Source organism: Pseudonaja textilis, chromosome 3, assembly GCF_049901715.1.
Source record: "Pseudonaja textilis isolate UNSWEBS1 chromosome 3, rPseTex1.2, whole genome shotgun sequence".
Classification (NCBI taxonomy): domain Eukaryota; kingdom Metazoa; phylum Chordata; class Lepidosauria; order Squamata; family Elapidae; genus Pseudonaja; species Pseudonaja textilis.
In genome coordinates this window covers 116,765,659-116,783,439 of record NC_141992.1, presented here as the reverse complement: position 1 = coordinate 116,783,439, position 17,781 = coordinate 116,765,659, and the positions used below count along the sequence as shown (strand labels likewise).

Here is a 17,781-nt window from a genome sequence, read left to right as displayed (position 1 = left end):
GCCTCTTGAAAAAGCACCTTTGGGACAGCTTCAGTTATGGTTTCTTCCATTTTGCATATGATTATGAAGAAGACCTGCAATCCTTCCCTTCTTCAGGCTTACCTTCACCTCTGGCACTGATCAATAAACTGATTTGTGCCTCAGTTTAAATTAACTCAAAATGTAATCTAGACTTACATATTATAGCATTGCATTATACATATTCATTAACCGTATTTTTGGAGAAACAATGGGTAATAAGCAAAAGCCACCTAGTGGTTGACTGTTTTTAAAAATTAAGGATAAGAAAGACAGTATAATTAGCAATAAAAGTTAAGCTTGAATTTTGGAACATTTCTGACTTCCAAAAAGGTTGAGTTCAAAATAAACAAAGTGTATGAAAAATTTCCAAATATTTAATATATAAAGAATAACATGTTTTTCAAAAAGTGTGATGTATGATGATTTTGTTGGAGTACATGGTGAAAATGTTTGGTCTAGTCCAGTGGACCCTGTACTTGTGGAAAATTGCTGGGAAAAAGAAAAAAAGCTGTGCAAAATTAACACCTGCTTCCTATAAAAAGAAAATGGCAGGCTTGGGGAGTCCATAGAAGCAGAAAAATAATGCATCTTCCTTCATTCCTGACCACTGACCCTGCTTTGTAAGGCTATGGAAAGTTGTAGTTCAGGAACATCAAAAGCATAATAGAATTTTCGATCCCAATTCTATTTGAACATAATTATTGCTTTAACTTTCTTCATATGATTTGTAAATATCTGTAATCTTGATACCATTTCAAGATCTCGCTGGGACTGATGTTCAAGACTGTTTTCAATTTTTGCAAAGATCAAAATAAAACAGATTTATTAGTTCTCCTACTTTTTTATCCCCATCATCTCTTTTTAAAAAGGTACATAAAGTACTATTTTTGTGTTTTTCCTTGTATGGTTAGTATGATTAATAAGTCTAAGACTGTAGGTTAAGTTCCCCACTAACATAATAAGCACATTGAAGCATTCTAATTCCATCTAACTTCATAAAGCTTTGGTAACAATTACTTTGTATTTTTATAAAAAATGTATACCATAAATTTCTATAAAATAAAAAAATATATAATATGTGCAATCATGAAAACAAATGATTATTTTAGTGTTTGGTAATAAGAATGAGTGTTCCATACAGTACAATATCGCTTTGCAGTATAGAACTTTATCTCTCATGGTATAAATTATGAGGTTTATAATAAATTGCACAAATTATGTACTGATTATAATTTATAATAAGAATGATAATTGTTGAATATTTGCTGAATAGTTAACACATTAATTATAAAGTTTAATGGGATATCTGAGCTTAACTCATAATGATATATTTCATGAACAATTGTAACTTTTGTTAGTCAGAGACAGCATTATAGTCAACTTCTGCCTGTTTTGATATTTAGTTTTGGTTGCAGTGAGTGCTGAAAATGCATTTTCAAAAATAAACGTTGAAGAAAAAGGTAGAGGGCTTTAATTGTCATTTAACTTGAAAGCATATTGTCTTCCAATTCTGCATTATTTATTAATTAAATTTACATGCTGCTCATATTCTGAGGGCAACTTTGGGCTACTTGCAGAACAGAAAAAGATAAATACAAAAGCAATTAAAAATTTAAAAGTACACACATTTACATTTTGAAATTATGCATGAAACCAGAACCAAGAAAACAGCACAGGGATAAAGTCTTCTTAGCCCATCAACCACCTCCAATGGTGAGCATCCCCTTGTGACCTCAAGCCAACCAGCAAAAGAAAGTTTTAATGCTCACCCAAAAGGCCAAAAGAGTGAGAACAGTTCTCACTTCTGGTGGTGGAATGTTCCACAGTTGAGACCACTGAGAAAAAGACTTATTGACCTCATTGCCAAAATTCTTTAGCAGATGTGGTCTGTGGTAGACCTTTTCTGGTGGCATGAGCAGAGTGGGCTAATCCCATTTTGGTGATAACCCATGCCTTATTTATTTTGAATACCCATGCCTTATTTATTTTTAGTCAGAAAAATCTTCAAATTCTCAAGGAAACATTATTCTTTTACAGAAAATAGTTCTAAGAAAGAGGAATGGGAATGGGAGGAATGGGAATATAAATAAGTAATAAATTAATTCATGTAGTATCTTTCTTCAGTTCTGTACATTTGCTTACACATTTTAATGTGTGTCTGCTTCATTTGACTTGTAATTTAAGATATGCATTTCTAGTTGTACTGTTACCAAAGCCTGCCAAATCATTGCTATCATGTTACTGCTTGTTAATTGCCCATGAAAATGCCATGTTTATTTTCTCCTGATTTGCTTGAAGGAATATTGGAATTATAGTATATGACCTTTTCCTGGTTCTCACCAATCGTGAATGGTAACTCCAACATGCCACTTCCAGATCTAATGGAGCAGGCTGAATTTTATACCTTGTAATCCTTACTCCCAGGATTAGTAAACTGTACCCTTTTGATTGTTATTGAGCTACTGCATCCACAAAAAATTAGTTTGTACGTGAAGACTTCCTATGGCAGGCATGGTGGGCTGACACACTGCTTATTAGCAGGATGGCCTTTGCTAAAAAATTGTGGCTAAATGTTGGCTCTAGACTAATGAAACCTCTCCAGAAGGAAAGATTCTAAAGAGTATCCATGTGACTTCTGGACAACTGCTCCTTGTGAGTAGATTCTGGAAATTGTTATTTTATGGTCAGTTGATGAAGGGAATGGCTGGAATTTGAGATTTCATGATGCTCACACTCACAAAGCAGCTTTTTACATATAAAGTTTACCCAAACCCCACTTCTTAAGCCCTCTTGCATTATTATTATTATTATTATTATTATTATTATTATTGCATATTAGAAAAACTAGCTCTATACCACTGCTTTGCTATGAAACTATGTGATCGCCCTCAGTTTTTGGGGAGGAAAATAAGTGGGAGAGAATAGTGCCTCTGCCTACCAGCATCCATCAGTATTCATCTAGCTAGTGTCCTGTCAGTGTGTGAGAGTTGAGGGCTGTTTGGAAACTGAAACATGGAAACTGAAACAGTATTTGCTGTGTGAGCAAGGAGACAGCAAGGAATTTGGGGTTGGCTTAGCTCAACTGTTCTGTATTAAAGCTGGTTGCTGCTGTGAAAGTAAAACTGAAACTCCTCTCCTTTACTTGTGTTTTGCATTTGGAACAGATTTCTTTTCAGGTGGGGAGGGGGAGTAGAACTCCTTAGCATCAGAGCATGTTAATAATAATATACAAAATACTAATGCTCTGATGGTCATTTCAAAAAATGGTCATTAGTGAGCACTTAGAAGCTAAGAGGAACATATGTGCCAAATTTCAAATTTGTAGGCTTTACAGTTCTGGAGATTTTGTGCTGATGCATGAGTGGTATTTTTATATATATATATATATATATATATATATATAAAATTATATATATTTATTATATATTATTATATATTTATATTTATATTTATATATATATATATATATATATATATATATATATATATATATATATCTATACGCACGCACACACACACACACACACACACACACATAAATAATAAGTTTTCGTAGATTTTCATGGGTACAGGTATGCAGGTCTTGGCGTGTTCGGGTCTTTAAAGACTCAAACACACCAAGACCTGCATATATATTATATTATATTATATTATATTATATTATATTATATTATATTATATTATATTATATTATATTATATTATATTATATTATATTATATTATATTATATATACATACACACACGTGTATATGTATATGTACGTGTATATGTATATGTATATGTGTGTGTATATATATCTATATATATATATATAATAATATAATATAATATAATATAATATAATATAATATAATATAATATAATATAATATAATATAAAGACCTTTCAGACTGGCAAGGTTTTTCTGTATTCATCAGTGAGTTCCTCTTCCTTAGAGGATAATTATTTAAATTTCATTTTAAAAGGTTTGAAAATATATGACCTTTTTGACTATATAGCAAAAGGGTTTTAGTATATGGATTTTTGAATAGTTAACAGATTTAGAGGCCAAAGGGATTTGAATTTGTAGCCTTGAATTAATTAAGAAATTTTCTCATGGGAATATGGTGATACTTTGAACATTGGATACTCGAAGGAGTCAAAGGGTAAAGAAAATGGAGCTGAAATCTTTATTACAAGTTTTTCATTCTGTTACTAAGCTTCATGACAAAGTGGCTGAACTTATTGACAAATAGACAGACCATGTGGCAATGAAATTATAGAAGAACAAGCAACATTGGATGTTTGTGAAAACATTTTGAAGGATTTAAATGCAATCCAAATGAAACTGGTGGATGACTCATTTCCTAAAAGAGATATATAGATATTGAATCAGAAATTTTATAAATTCTTTTTATTGAATGTGCAAAAAGTTCTGGTAAGGTTTTGAAAGACTTTATGAGAAGTGATAAGCAAAAGGATAAATTTTGCACATTGGACTTAAAGAATATATTTTTAAAGATTTGAAAGACTTTTGCTTGAAACAGATGAACAACAGGCTAGCTCTAGAACTTTTTTTTTTTTGAAGGATTTAAAGAATGTTTTTAAAAACCTAGGGAAGGAATACAGGGTTGGCTTTTTCTATCAGAAATTAATTATATTTCTTTTTCCAACCAGGAATAATTGATGAAACATTTTGATTCTGGAGTTTTTTTAGTTAATAAATGAGCTCTGGGGAAAAGAGAGATTATGTGTTATTTAGAGATTGTGCTAAATTACTAAAATTGTTTTTACTTGTTAGCATACAGGAGGAAGTTACTTTCTTCTTTTTTTGTCTTTTTTTCTTTCTCACTTTTTAAAAAAATCTGTATATTGTGTATTTTGTATTGACTTTTAATCTTTATAATCTCTCAGGATGCTGAGAGATGTTCAGCAATATTTTGAAGGCCACAGTTTCTTCACTTTTACTTTATTGATTTCAAATATTAAACAATTTAAATTTACTAATTGAAAAACAAACCAAAGCTTGCTAAAGAATTCTATCGTTGTGTTTCCTATTTATTCTAATTAATTAATTAATTTGCTGACCATCTTGCTGCAAGGGGATTTCACAATGATTTTTGATCAAAGTTTTCTTGTCTGGCTTCCTTCCTGTTTTCTGAGTAAAACTTGATTACAGTATTTGTTATTACATTCTGAGCTACAGAGCAATTACATTTTGTTAAATAGATGTATTCTTCATATTATACTGCTAAGGGTGATATTTACATATGGATTCACATATGATACTAACTTGGTAAGGAGATTTGTTTGTCAATTAATTCTGAGGTGTTTTCTTCTGTTAGGTCTCCAACTATGGCTGGTGGACTCTTTGCTGTGAACAAGAATTATTTTAACTATCTTGGCTCATACGACACAGGAATGGAAGTCTGGGGAGGGGAAAACCTTGAATTTTCATTTCGGGTAAGTAATGATTTTGGAAGTCTTGCCAGGATCTTCCTAGAATCCATCCCTCTTTATGTTGTCTCTGTTCTTTTCTTTGAAAGAAATATTTTCAAAGAAAATAATCTATGATATAGTCAGTATGTTAATAAAACAGTTCCTTATTATGATGAATTTCAAGTTTGATTCAAGTACTTATTCTGCCTCTGTTACCTGGAATTAAGCAGCCATAACATCTTATTTTAGTAGTTCAAATATTTCATTGGTTATTTGCTGATCAGCCAAACTCTATGATAGATGCATATCATCCATCTTTAAAATTAATGGGATAGAAGTACTGTATAGCAGACTTCCTTTTACATAATGTAACATCCAGACACAAGAGTTTGTAATTCATCATAAGTGAAGCTCATTTAGGTAGCGTGAAAATTGATCAAGCTTGACCGAGGTAAATAATTTAAGTTTATGACAAAAAGTTTTTCTAATTCCCAGATTTAAGAGTAGAGAACAGATCAGAATCTCAGAATACCAGAGTTAAATGTTTTGAACTTGAGGTTCTTTTCTGCTACAATTATTGGGGGGGGGGTGCAAAAAACCAGCATTGCCAACCTTCCAGGCTCCTTGAAAACTTATATTATTTAGGAAAGTCTTTTAAAACATTCAGTTTCTACCTTAAGCCTCAATATCCACATATTTAGTCCTCAGATATTGAGGCAAATGCTTATCTGGATATTTTCTGATCTGAATTTGCAACATGGAGTGCTTAAGAAATTGTATTTCATCTTGTTTCAAAGAAAAACTAATACATATTGTAATTCTTCAGTCTGTTGCAAGTTTTAATTGGATGCTTTTTGATAATAACTAATTGAATGCATCCACTGCAAACATTAGCTAATAAATATTTAATACTATAAAATGCCTGGTAACTTCTCTTATCTCCTTTATCTGAAGTGGCCTTCATGATAATCTATTGATGTATATGTGCAATTCTGACCACAAAATTAGTATTTAGTGACTGTTCAAAATTACAATAGTGCAAAAAGTAACATTACCACCTTTAACTTCCTTTAACTTTTCCTTTAACTTCCAAATGTCACAACTTCCCAATGGCCACATAGTCTCCATTCAGGTGCTTCATAATTGGAATGCATTTACGATCATTGCAGTGTCTCCTTGGTCACTTGATTGCCATTTCTAGAGCTTCCCTCAAGAAAAATGAACGGAGAAGCCAACAGTAAAATCACCAATTGTGGTCATGTGATTTCTTCCTTAGTGACTCCAACAGAATTCATGTTCGGTGCAGTCCTGTGATGCTGCACTTAACAACCACATAGTTTAGTGACAAAGTTGTTTGTCCCAGTTGTGGTTCTTAAAGCGAGGACTATCTAATAACGATTTTGATTGTGTCTCCTGTATTTCCTTTTCAAGGGTAGCTTTAATTGTTAAAAGCAACATGTATATAGATGGTCCTTGATAACCAACCACTCATTCAATGACCATTCAAAGTTGCAGTTGTGTTGAACAAGTAGTATTTATGATCAGTCTTTGAAGTTTCACCCGTCACTGTGCCTCCAGTCATTTAATTTCAATTCAGGCACTTGACAAATGGCTTGTGCTTACAATAGTTGCAGTATCTGTCCCATAATATGGGATCACCATTTGCAGTTTTCCCTACCAGCTTCCCACAAGTAAAATCAGTGCGGGAAACCGGCAGGGAAAAGTCACAAGCCATTCTATACTATACATTCTCTGGCCTTCTGCAGTCATACACAGCCTGTTCCAGATCTCTCAATCCCTCTCCTGGCTCCCCTCGTAGCATTCTTCCACCTCATTGTGCCACACCCTCCCCCTCCACTCCTTACTTGGTATTCTGTCACTTCTTGCTTATTTGCAGCAAACACCAAACTCTCAGGTTTGTCATTATTACACATTGTAGTCATATAATGTCATGTTTTATGATTGCATCACTTAGTCAATTGCTGTCTTAACCTAAGGACTACCTGTATTACATATCTTACTGAAAAGCTGACATGTATAAAACCCATGAAGAAAAAAATTCCAAATACGTGATATAGCAACATGAAATACTATCAACATTGTTCATGGTATGTTCCGGACAATGCATAGGTTAATCAGTTTCCAAATAAAGGAATAAATAAAGGAATAAATTAGTTGAGAGTGTTGTTGCATGATGCTTTTGTTTGTATTCAAATGCAGATGTATAAGATGTCTCCAAAGTATTGCTTGAGTTGATGAAATGAAGTAGGAGCAGGATGTTTTCCAGACCATAGAGATTCAGAACTTTATTCAACAGCTACTACATGGGCAAAGGCATTCCACAACAATGCACTGTAGTGCATATATAACAGATCTGCTTTCTGATTTTGTTCTTAGATCTGGCAGTGTGGAGGAAGTCTTGAAATCCATCCTTGTTCTCACGTAGGGCATGTTTTTCCAAAGCAAGCTCCATATTCACGTGCAAAAGCATTAGCTAACTCTGTTCGGGCTGCTGAAGTATGGATGGATTCGTACAAAGAACTTTACTACCACAGAAATCCACATGCACGCTTGGTAAGTTTGCTGTAGGCATAAGTACAGGTATAGAAGATAAAATATATTTCTTGAAAAGCTGAGAGACTAAGTTTATATTCTCAGAAAATAAAGGAATGAGCCTAAAAATATGATAAGACAACAAAGAGAACGGTGCAAATGCTGAAATTTTGCAAGATGAGTACAGAAAAATATAGGCAGAATAGTGCATATGCTTATGTTTTGGAGGAACTCAGGCCAGCAGTTTCTAGCCCTTATAGTTTTAAAAGTAGGTTTATATATGAAAGAAAATACAGTTCCTAAACATTTTGAAGTTGGTGAGATAGATATCATTTCCGAGGATGATTTTGCGAAATAAAAACATAAAATTTACATAGGTAACTTAATTTATAAAAATAGATTTCTTAGCATTTCATATTAATTTGATTGGCCTTAATTCATTTTTCCCTCCATATTACAAACTGACATTGATTGAAAAGTTATTAATCTTTTCAACTGAGATTGTAATATTTCAGAGGAATACACATATTAAAATGTTGCCAAATTGAACTAGAATATTCCTCATGAATAACAAGTCTGTTTGTATATAGAAAATGTTTCGGGCATTCTGCAGGCCTCATACTAGGATGCTGTACTTTCTTTCTGTTGTTTTTCAGAATTTTGCACTTTGGAAAAAATTATGTCTACCTTATGAGTTGCATTAACTTTAATGAATCAAATGCTTAAAGCATCATCATTTTGAATGCTCACTTGGAAGCCTGAAAAATGATAGGCTTTTTTTTAATGAAGAGCATGCATGCACAGTAACATAAATAATTGGATAGGAATATTATAATTCTAATAACTGAAGTCCTGGGGGCCAAAACTTAATGCTGATGTATTTATTCAGATAACTGCTGACTAGGGTAATTTATTTAATATAGAGCTATTTTCACCTTAATCAGGAGTGGGATTCAGTAGAACCAGTTGTTAACATTTTAAGCAGTTCGGAGAATCGGTTGTTGGAAGAAATTACTGGCCTAATCCTGTAAGGAAGGCAGGAAGGAAACATTCTGGTGTTGCTTCCAGAAACTGCCTCTCCGTTAACCCTTATTACATTCTTGGCAGGACTAGACTTCCTGTCTCTGGAACTTCTCTGGAGTTTTTTTTCCCTCCTTTGCTGGTACTTTGTTTGTGTGGAGTGACCATTCAAAGTTACAATGGCACTGAAAAAGTGACTTATGACCATTTTTCACACTTATGACTGTTGCAGCATCCCCACAGTCACAAGAAGCTAGGTGAGGAGATGCGTGCCTCTACGTGAGTGATGTTGAGTTGGCCACGCCCAGCCAGCCACATTACCACCAAGCCATGCCCACCAATTAAGCCACGCCCCCAGAACCGGTTGTTAAAAAAATTGAATCCCACCCCTGACCTTAATAATTTATAAATTGCATAAGTGTGAGATACTCGAAGTAAAATTTATTGTATTAGGATCTTACTTGCCTCTCTGGAATACTGTATATAACTTGTTCTCTATTGAAACTTTACTCTGGGATTTCACTTTAGGAACCCTATGGAGATGTGACAGAAAGAAAACTGCTTCGAGAGAAGCTCAAGTGCAAGGATTTTAAATGGTACTTAGAAAATATTTATCCTGAACTTCATGTCCCAGAGGACAGACCTGGCTTCTTTGGGATGGTAAGTGAAACTCTTCTTCATAAGGGAATTTCCAAGCCTTCATACTCTTTCAAGATACACAGGTAGAAGTTCTTGAACAAACAGTCCTGGGAATTGCTAGTAGTATTACTGGGTAGATGGATTTTAGCCTCCCAAATATACTTAGGTAAACAACATTTGGGGTTTTGCATAATCCCTCAAGCAGATACAATAGAAAAGGTAAACAGGTAGCCATCAATTTACACAATTGAGCACAAAATTTCTGTTGCTAAGCAAGACAGTTATTAAGTGAATTTTGCCCCACTTTTCTTGCTGTGGTTGCTAAGTGAAACAACTGTAGTTGTTAAGTTGGTAACACAGCTGCTAAGTGAATCTGGCTTCCCCATTGACTGTTTGTCAGAAGGTTACAAAAGCTGATCACAGGATCCCTGGACACTGCCATTGTCATAAATACATGCCATTTGTCAAGAGTCCAAACATGACCGGGTAGTGGTGGTGCTGCAGTGGTCGTAAATGTGAACTAAGTCACTTTTTTCAATGCCATTATAACTTCAGTCACTGAACAAATGGTGGTAGGTCAAGGACTACCTGTATGTCAATTTGGCAAAAACCATGTGGAAAGTTTGTTGCTCTACATACTGTACTCATTTCCTGGGAAAGTTTTTACCATGAGTGCTTAACTAAAAATATGTTTTGTTTCTTTTTCTTTGCCATTATGATGGTAGAAGTAAATGAACATTAATATAAATCAGTTAATAAATCCTGACAGTAGCAAAGACAGTGTGAGGGAGTCAAAAAGTCCTCAGGTACAATTACACTTCTGCTATTAACCTGTTAGTGATCCTTAGGTAAGTCAGCATCTCTTAGTATGGATCTCCATTGGGATAATAATTGTAATTGTTGCTTTACAGTGGCTTTAAGGTATAGAAGTGCTAAATGATGATGGTGGTGGTGATAAGTGGTAGATTCACATAAAAGTACGTTCTAACGTAAAATAGGGAGAAAAAAATTGAGCAGGGGTCCCCACACTTTTTAATTCATGGACTCCTTCATGAAATTTTGTTCATTGATTATATTATAAACATTGATTATATGAAAATAATTTAATAAATACTATTTTAAGTAATATTACTATCAATAATTGAATAAATAACAATATCAGCTCATTGGACAGTCTTATGGAAGAGCAGTGCAGCAGTTGAAAGCGAAAGTACATTCCAACTCTTATCTTTAAAAGATTGTAACTAAAATACCAGAGCTTTTGCCCAAGAATATATTTAATTGGAGAATGTGAATGATGACACCCAGCCTGTTAATGTGTTCAGTTGGAGAATCTGGTTTATGTGACATCCAGGGGGGAAGTGGGAAACAGGGTCACAGGTGACTGTAAATTACGTATGCCAGAGTTGGCTTGCTGTCAGGATTCCAGCAATCGCTCTAATTTAATCATGATTCTCCAGCCAAACTTCAAAAAACTTCAAAGGATTCATTAGAGGCGAATCACCTCGAATGAATCATTTGCAGTTTTTTGAAGTTTGGCTCGAGAATCATGATTTAATTACAGCGATTGCTGGAATCCTGACAGACAATGTGGCAAGAAGCTCCAAGCCACAGTGTATTCTTTCCCCAGTCTCTCCATGATTGCACATATGCATGCATCTGCACCCTCTTTCCTGCTTCCCTGAACTCTTGCCACACTGCAGTAACCCCCAATTCATGGATGGCCTGCACCGGGCCTCCCCTGGCCTGCCCCACTACACTGCAGTACCTCTGCGCTCCTTACCTGGGATTCCTTCCACTTCCCACTTAATGACCTGCACATCTGGAGTTGTAACAGCAACTAGGATCTATTAAGATTGCAGTCACTAAGCAATGCGGTTACATGTTATTGCACTTTACAACTCCAATTGCTTAGTGATGGAAATTTATGTCCCAATTATGCTCAAGGGAGACTTGTATTTATATTATAATTAGTAAATATAGTATACATTTGTATACTATACAAATGTATACTATGTACTGTATTATAGAATTTGATTCTTTAATAGTTTTACATATTTATTATTGTCTATTAGTTTTATGTTTTAAACGTTATTGCATGAAATAGGTTAGTGTTAGCACTGCAACATTAGAGCTGTAAAATTGCTGAAATGATTGTAAGTTTTATATCCGTGCACTTTTATGTTGTCTTATGCTTATCTGTGACCAAAATAAAAACTCTGGGTGTTGTTGGCTATAAGTTCACGTTTGAAGGTCTGTTTAAAATAATTCCTGATATTGATGATTCTCCCCTGTAAAAGAAAAGGTGTTTTCTTGGAAAATACTTTCATGTCTATACCTGCCTAAATGATTCATGCATAGGAAAAGAAAATCTGGAGCACCAGTGAGTGAATAGTAGAGTACTTTACTCATGTCTATGAAAATGCTCAATCATCCATGTCAAGTTTGTCCCAGAGGTGCTTTTCAAAAAGCAACTGGACTTTCTTAGTTTTTTCCTTGAAAACATTTTGATTCTCATCTAAGAAGCTTCCTCAGTTCTGACTGAATGGTGGGGAATGGAAGGATTTCTATTGTTTTCATGACTCTAACATCCAACCATCAGAGTGCTAATGACCAGATGATTGCAAAGAATAGAAATCCTTCCATTCCCTTCCATTCAATCAGAACTGAAGACATTTCTTTGATGAGAAGCGAAATGTTTTCAAGGAAAAAACAAAAGTCCAGTTGCCTTTTGAAAAGCACCTTTGGGACAATACTTCACTCACCATGCTTCAATTTGCTCTAAGTCAAATTTGTCCGGCTGATTGAATTTAGTTGCCTGCTATGTAACTGACTATGTTTGTTTGCCTGTTGCTGTGTGCCAAGGAGGTCACCATGTTTTCAAGGCTGCCTGTCAAGAGAAAGGCTCTTTCTTCTCCAGCCACACTTTATATTATTGTTCCTATTCCATACAAGTTTTATCAGTTCTTGGCAGATCCTTGTGTTGTGAAATTCTCTGCTGAGGATCATACTGTAAATTTCCTTGAAGGGAAATTTTTCTTGCTTTTATGTAACTCTTGGGACTGACATTTTGAGTTCACTATAAATAAAAGATCAGTTCATGCTGCAGTGGTTTTTAGTGGGAAATGCTGTGTTGACAACACAATATTAGCAGAGTATGGCCTGAGACATTAATATATTCTCAATAAGCATTAAGTGATTAATATTATTATTATGAATAACAATAATTATAATTATAATAAACCAAGAATAAACAAATTGTACAATAATTATTTACAGCATTTCAATAGGCAGCTATATTGGGAACCTTATACACGCACACCTTTATCTATTTATCTATCTATCTATCTATCTATCCTATCTCTCTATCTCTCTCTATCTCTATCTTATACACACACACACACACACACACACACACACACACACACACACAAAATAACTGGTGGAGTGTTTGGATTAAAATGATATATTTTAATGGCCTTTTGTTGCCTTTTAGCTGAAGAATAGAGGAATGCTAAATTATTGCTTTGATTACAATCCTCCCAGTGAGCATGAAATAACGGGACACAAAATCATATTATATCCATGTCATGGCATGGGACAAAATCAGGTAAGGCATTTTTATTCAAGTGTCAGATAATAGTTTTCTCCTTCTACATGCATGGTCCTGTTATTTCTTCTAATCTAACTGTACCAAAACTTTTCAGTTTTGAGCATAAGCACCCATATTAAACCTAGTCTTGCTCTGTAATTCTTTGCAGAATTAAACAGAAGTTCAAGGCGTATGGGTGTGCATATGTATTGGGAAGTTGGACTAAGGTTCTTCTTAAGTGAACTTAATCAGCTCCTTTTAAATTCTGCCCTTAAGATCCACTTGAGAAGGCTGACAGTTTCAGCATTTCACAATACAATAGCAGAGATAGTCAGAGTACAAATACAGAACAATTATTTCGGAAAGAAATATGATTTTTAAGAGGATTTCTCACTTAGTAAAGCAAATAATTTTTAAAATACTTGAAGATAAAGACATGGGTGTGGTTTTTGCCACCTGGGAGTTTCCTTTAGTGGTGCTGCCTCAAACATAAGAGGTTATGACGTCTTGTTTATGAAATTGGACTCTTAAGAAGCCCAGTTAGGGGCTTCTGTTTACTTCCCTCCCTTGTGTAGTGGTTTCTCTGCCTGGACTTCATTGGATGGTTGAAATAGTAATGGAGTTCCCTTGACTGATAGTTTTGGGAGAATTCATCCTGCCTTCATTGGGTAGTGTGGAAATTCGTGGCAACCATGAATCTGACCCAGTGCTGGCACAGAAAACCTAATAAGGGGGAGTTGTTTTGGGATGCGGGGTCATCTTTAACTCTATAGGATGCATTCTCCAAATGTTAGTGTGTAACTTGGGGGTTCTCCCAGACTAACACTTTTTCAAAGAAGATGGCTATGGCTAGGAGACCCTTTGCATAAAATCATCTTGTGCACCAGTGCCACCCATTCCTGGACTGGTGGGGGGGGGGGGCTGATTATTATGACTCATGACCTAGTCACTTCTTGTTTGGATTACTGCAGTGTACTGTTCATGAGGCTGCCCTTGAAGATTCCTTGGAAATTTCAACAGAACTAGAATGCAGTAACACATATATTCTGGGTGGCCCATGAATTTATCCATGTTACACCACTACTCCTCAGTCTTGCACTGACTCCTAATTTCTTTACCAATGCAAGGAGCTGGTTGTCACAGTTAAAACCTTGTATGGCTCAAGGCTAGGTTATTTGTGAGATTGCCTCTCTCTGAGGACATTTACCTGTCCCTTTAAATTAGATAAAGCAGGCTTACCCCAGTCCTTTCAGTTTAGTGTTGTTATCTGGTGGGATTCAGGAAATGCCGTAAGTCTTTTCTCTACCAATAAGCCAGTAAGACCTGCTCTTCCCTAAGGATGAGAGGTGCGCCCAGCCTTTTTGGTAATTTTGGAGAGCGGGGTGTTATGATGCTGATCATTTGTTGAAGTTTTAATCTCATGTTTTCAATATTTGTTAGCCATCAAGAATTATTTTTAATAATATAGATGCTCATATAAAATCTCCAAGTAAGTATATAAATGTCATGGTAATTATTATCGGAAGAATTTCAGATTTGGTCTAGAGATGGCTTTTTAAATTTTTACTATCCTTCTCTTCACAATGCTTTTGATCATAGAAATGCATACTTGAAATTTAATAGAGATCTACTTATCTTTTTATTTTGGGAATAACAGTTTTTTGAGTACACCTCCCACAATGAAATACGTTATAATACCCGTCAACCAGAAGTCTGTGCAGCTGTTGATCCAGGAACTGATTTTTTGAAAATGTACTTATGTGAAGATAGTATCCAAAATATTCCTGAAAATCAGAAATTTATTCTTAGAGAGGTAAGAATAGTCACATTTGTTAACAAACATTAGGCTACAATGGGAATGGGTTATTAAAACATTAGAGGTTTGTAATGAATGATACTTTTTGTTTATACTAAAATGGTACTCCTGCCAATGCCGTATATTCCTTCATCCTCTTTTCCTACCTTTCCTGCAATCATTGATATTTCTACTTAAAAAAGCAGAACAGACATTTCTGTTTTTAAAAATACTGTTTTTCTTTTTCTTTATTAAATTCCCTAAAATAATAATGACAGCAATATCAATGAAAAATAACAAGATCATTACCAGACCATATAGATTAAATTGCTGAGCTAGCAATTTCTAGCATTATTTGTAACAATGACTTTTTAAAGGAAAAGAAAAAAGAGGAAGATAAACATGTAGGCAACTGCTTTAAAAAAAGATTAAATGTTCAATTGCTTGCAAATTTGCTTTCTTGCCCATGTCCAAATGTCCTACTTCAGATATTGCCAATCCCCCTTCTAGTTGTAATTCTTACTTTAATTACTCTTAGCAATTCTTGGTGCCTTGATAAATTATATATTCTTGGGATGTAGCCAAGAAAGGCATGTGCAGCTTTGACAACCTGTAGTCACTGTGAGCTTATACTGACAGTTTTATACATTTCAGGCAAAAATATTGCAAAATGTAGCACTTAACCAAATGAGTGAATGTTCATACCTCTGAATTGCATCTCCAAATCTAAGGTTATTGTAATCTACTCCTAAATGCTGTCTGAGATTAATAATAAAAAAGGAATAGTGTTGATGACTTTTTCCTTTTAGAGAAGTTGCGTTTCATGATCAAAGAATGCTAGATCCTTCTAAGAGATCAGTATTGATTGATTAATTGATTGATTGACTGATTATGAGCCTCCCATCTTGTCCAGTGATTACTCACTATAATATTGCATGGGAGCTGGAAACAGGAGCATCTGCCAAGGATTGAGGCAAATGACAATAGTATTGTGCTATTGTGACAGAAGTTCTCTTTTTTGTACATGTGTTCTGAACATGTGTTCTGACATTACCTGCATGTATGAAAAGGACAGAACTTACAGCATGCCTCTACTTTCATCATTTTGATGAAGCATCTCTGGAGACACCTCTGGTTGAACTTTTGGACGATACAATAGAATCTCCCTGCACACTGCAAATTCACCTATAAAAATGAAGTCTGTATACAGCAGGATACATGGAGCAGATTTCCTACAGAGCAGCATATACGGTCTTCTTTGGTCAAAATTAATTGTAGCTAATGCTGACCTATATGATTCTCTCCTTTGTATAACGGTGTCATTGTCATCCACGGATATATGTTAATCCAGATCACTATTAGCTACTTACAACTCTTTATACAAAAGAATTAACATGATGTTAATTAGTAAATCAAAGTACATGAACATGTACTCACAATAGTTTTTGTTAATGTGAACAATAAATTATCTAGCAGCAATTCTGTTCTTTGTGGCTTGTCTTTTCTTGAAGTTAATCAAGTTTAAAATGTGAATTTAACTCTTACTGTGGTTACTTTGTCTTTACCAGACATTATAAAAAACTATTTATTGTTTTATAGGATGGAGTTTTAATACATAAGCAGACCCAGAAGTGTCTACAAGCTGAATCTGATGTAGAAAATGGATATCCAGCACCTTTGTTACGGCCATGTTCCAATTCAGAATACCAGAAATGGTTTTTTATAGGGAGAAGTTGATACAGAAAACTAATTTTGTGGTTGATCAAGATAATCTCTGGATCTGAAGCAAGGAAATGTTTAATCGTTTGTACAAGGAGGTGTGTATTATTTTCAACTTCTGGAACACCAGCAGGCATTGAAATTCATATGTAATTATTGTGGACTTTTCTTCATAGGAAATCTACTTTTGGCAGCTATATGATTTTCTAAAATTTTTATATATTTTAGAAATAACCTAGAGACTTGATAATGAAATGCAGGTGGTGGCACTTAAATTTGATAATTTAAATATTTATTTTTTTTCCTAATATGTTCAACTTTAATGTGACTAAGACATTAAAAGAAAAATAAAAAGACAATTTTGGCTGTGAAATTATTATAATATAAAGAAACATATAATTTTTTCATATATCTGAAAATAGTACACTGGAACTGCATGAAGAGGACTCACAACTGGTATTGATTCTAAGCATATAGTAAGTAGATCGTTATAGTAGAATTATATGTGAAGTCAACCTATTACGATATAATAGGGCACAATGTGTAATTACTTGGTTCTAAATATTTTAAATTAAAACAATAAATGAATTGGAAGCAAGGATGACTGAATCACTCTGTCTCCAATTCAGCTCAGTCTCAAAGACATCCTGTCGTAAAATCAATATTATCTCCAATTACCTAATCAGGCTGTCAGTTAAAAACATCCATATAAATTAAATGTCTACACCATTTTCCTTTGTATTCTAATACATGATTGCCCTTAGTTCAGGGTCTTCAAACTTGACAGCTTTAAGACTTGTGGACTTCAACTCCTAGAATTCTTCCTCCAGTCATGTTAGCTCAGGCATTCTGGGAGTTGAAGTCCACAAGTCTTAAACTTGCCAAGTTTGAAGACCCCTGCCTTAGTGTATGAATTTTTTAATGTACTTTTATCTAAGAATTACAGTAATGTAATGTTAGAAAAGCATCCATTTTAAAACACAATTTTTCAGATTAACACATGTTAATCTAAGATGTATAAG

General features: G+C 34.4%; 1 protein-coding gene across 1 annotated transcript in view; it reads left to right on the top strand.

The window, feature by feature from the left end:
- GALNT12 (polypeptide N-acetylgalactosaminyltransferase 12) overlaps positions 1 to 17,113 on the top strand; it is a 37,799-nt gene extending 20,686 nt beyond the window's left edge. The window contains exons 5-10 of the mRNA XM_026701029.2: positions 5,348 to 5,465; positions 7,839 to 8,015; positions 9,543 to 9,674; positions 13,150 to 13,263; positions 14,903 to 15,058; positions 16,640 to 17,113. Coding sequence (XP_026556814.1) covers positions 5,348 to 5,465; positions 7,839 to 8,015; positions 9,543 to 9,674; positions 13,150 to 13,263; positions 14,903 to 15,058; positions 16,640 to 16,777 — 835 coding nt within the window. The 3' untranslated portion in view covers positions 16,778 to 17,113. The remainder of the gene's footprint in view (positions 1 to 5,347; positions 5,466 to 7,838; positions 8,016 to 9,542; positions 9,675 to 13,149; positions 13,264 to 14,902; positions 15,059 to 16,639) is intronic.
- The last annotated feature ends 668 nt before the right edge of the window (positions 17,114 to 17,781 follow it).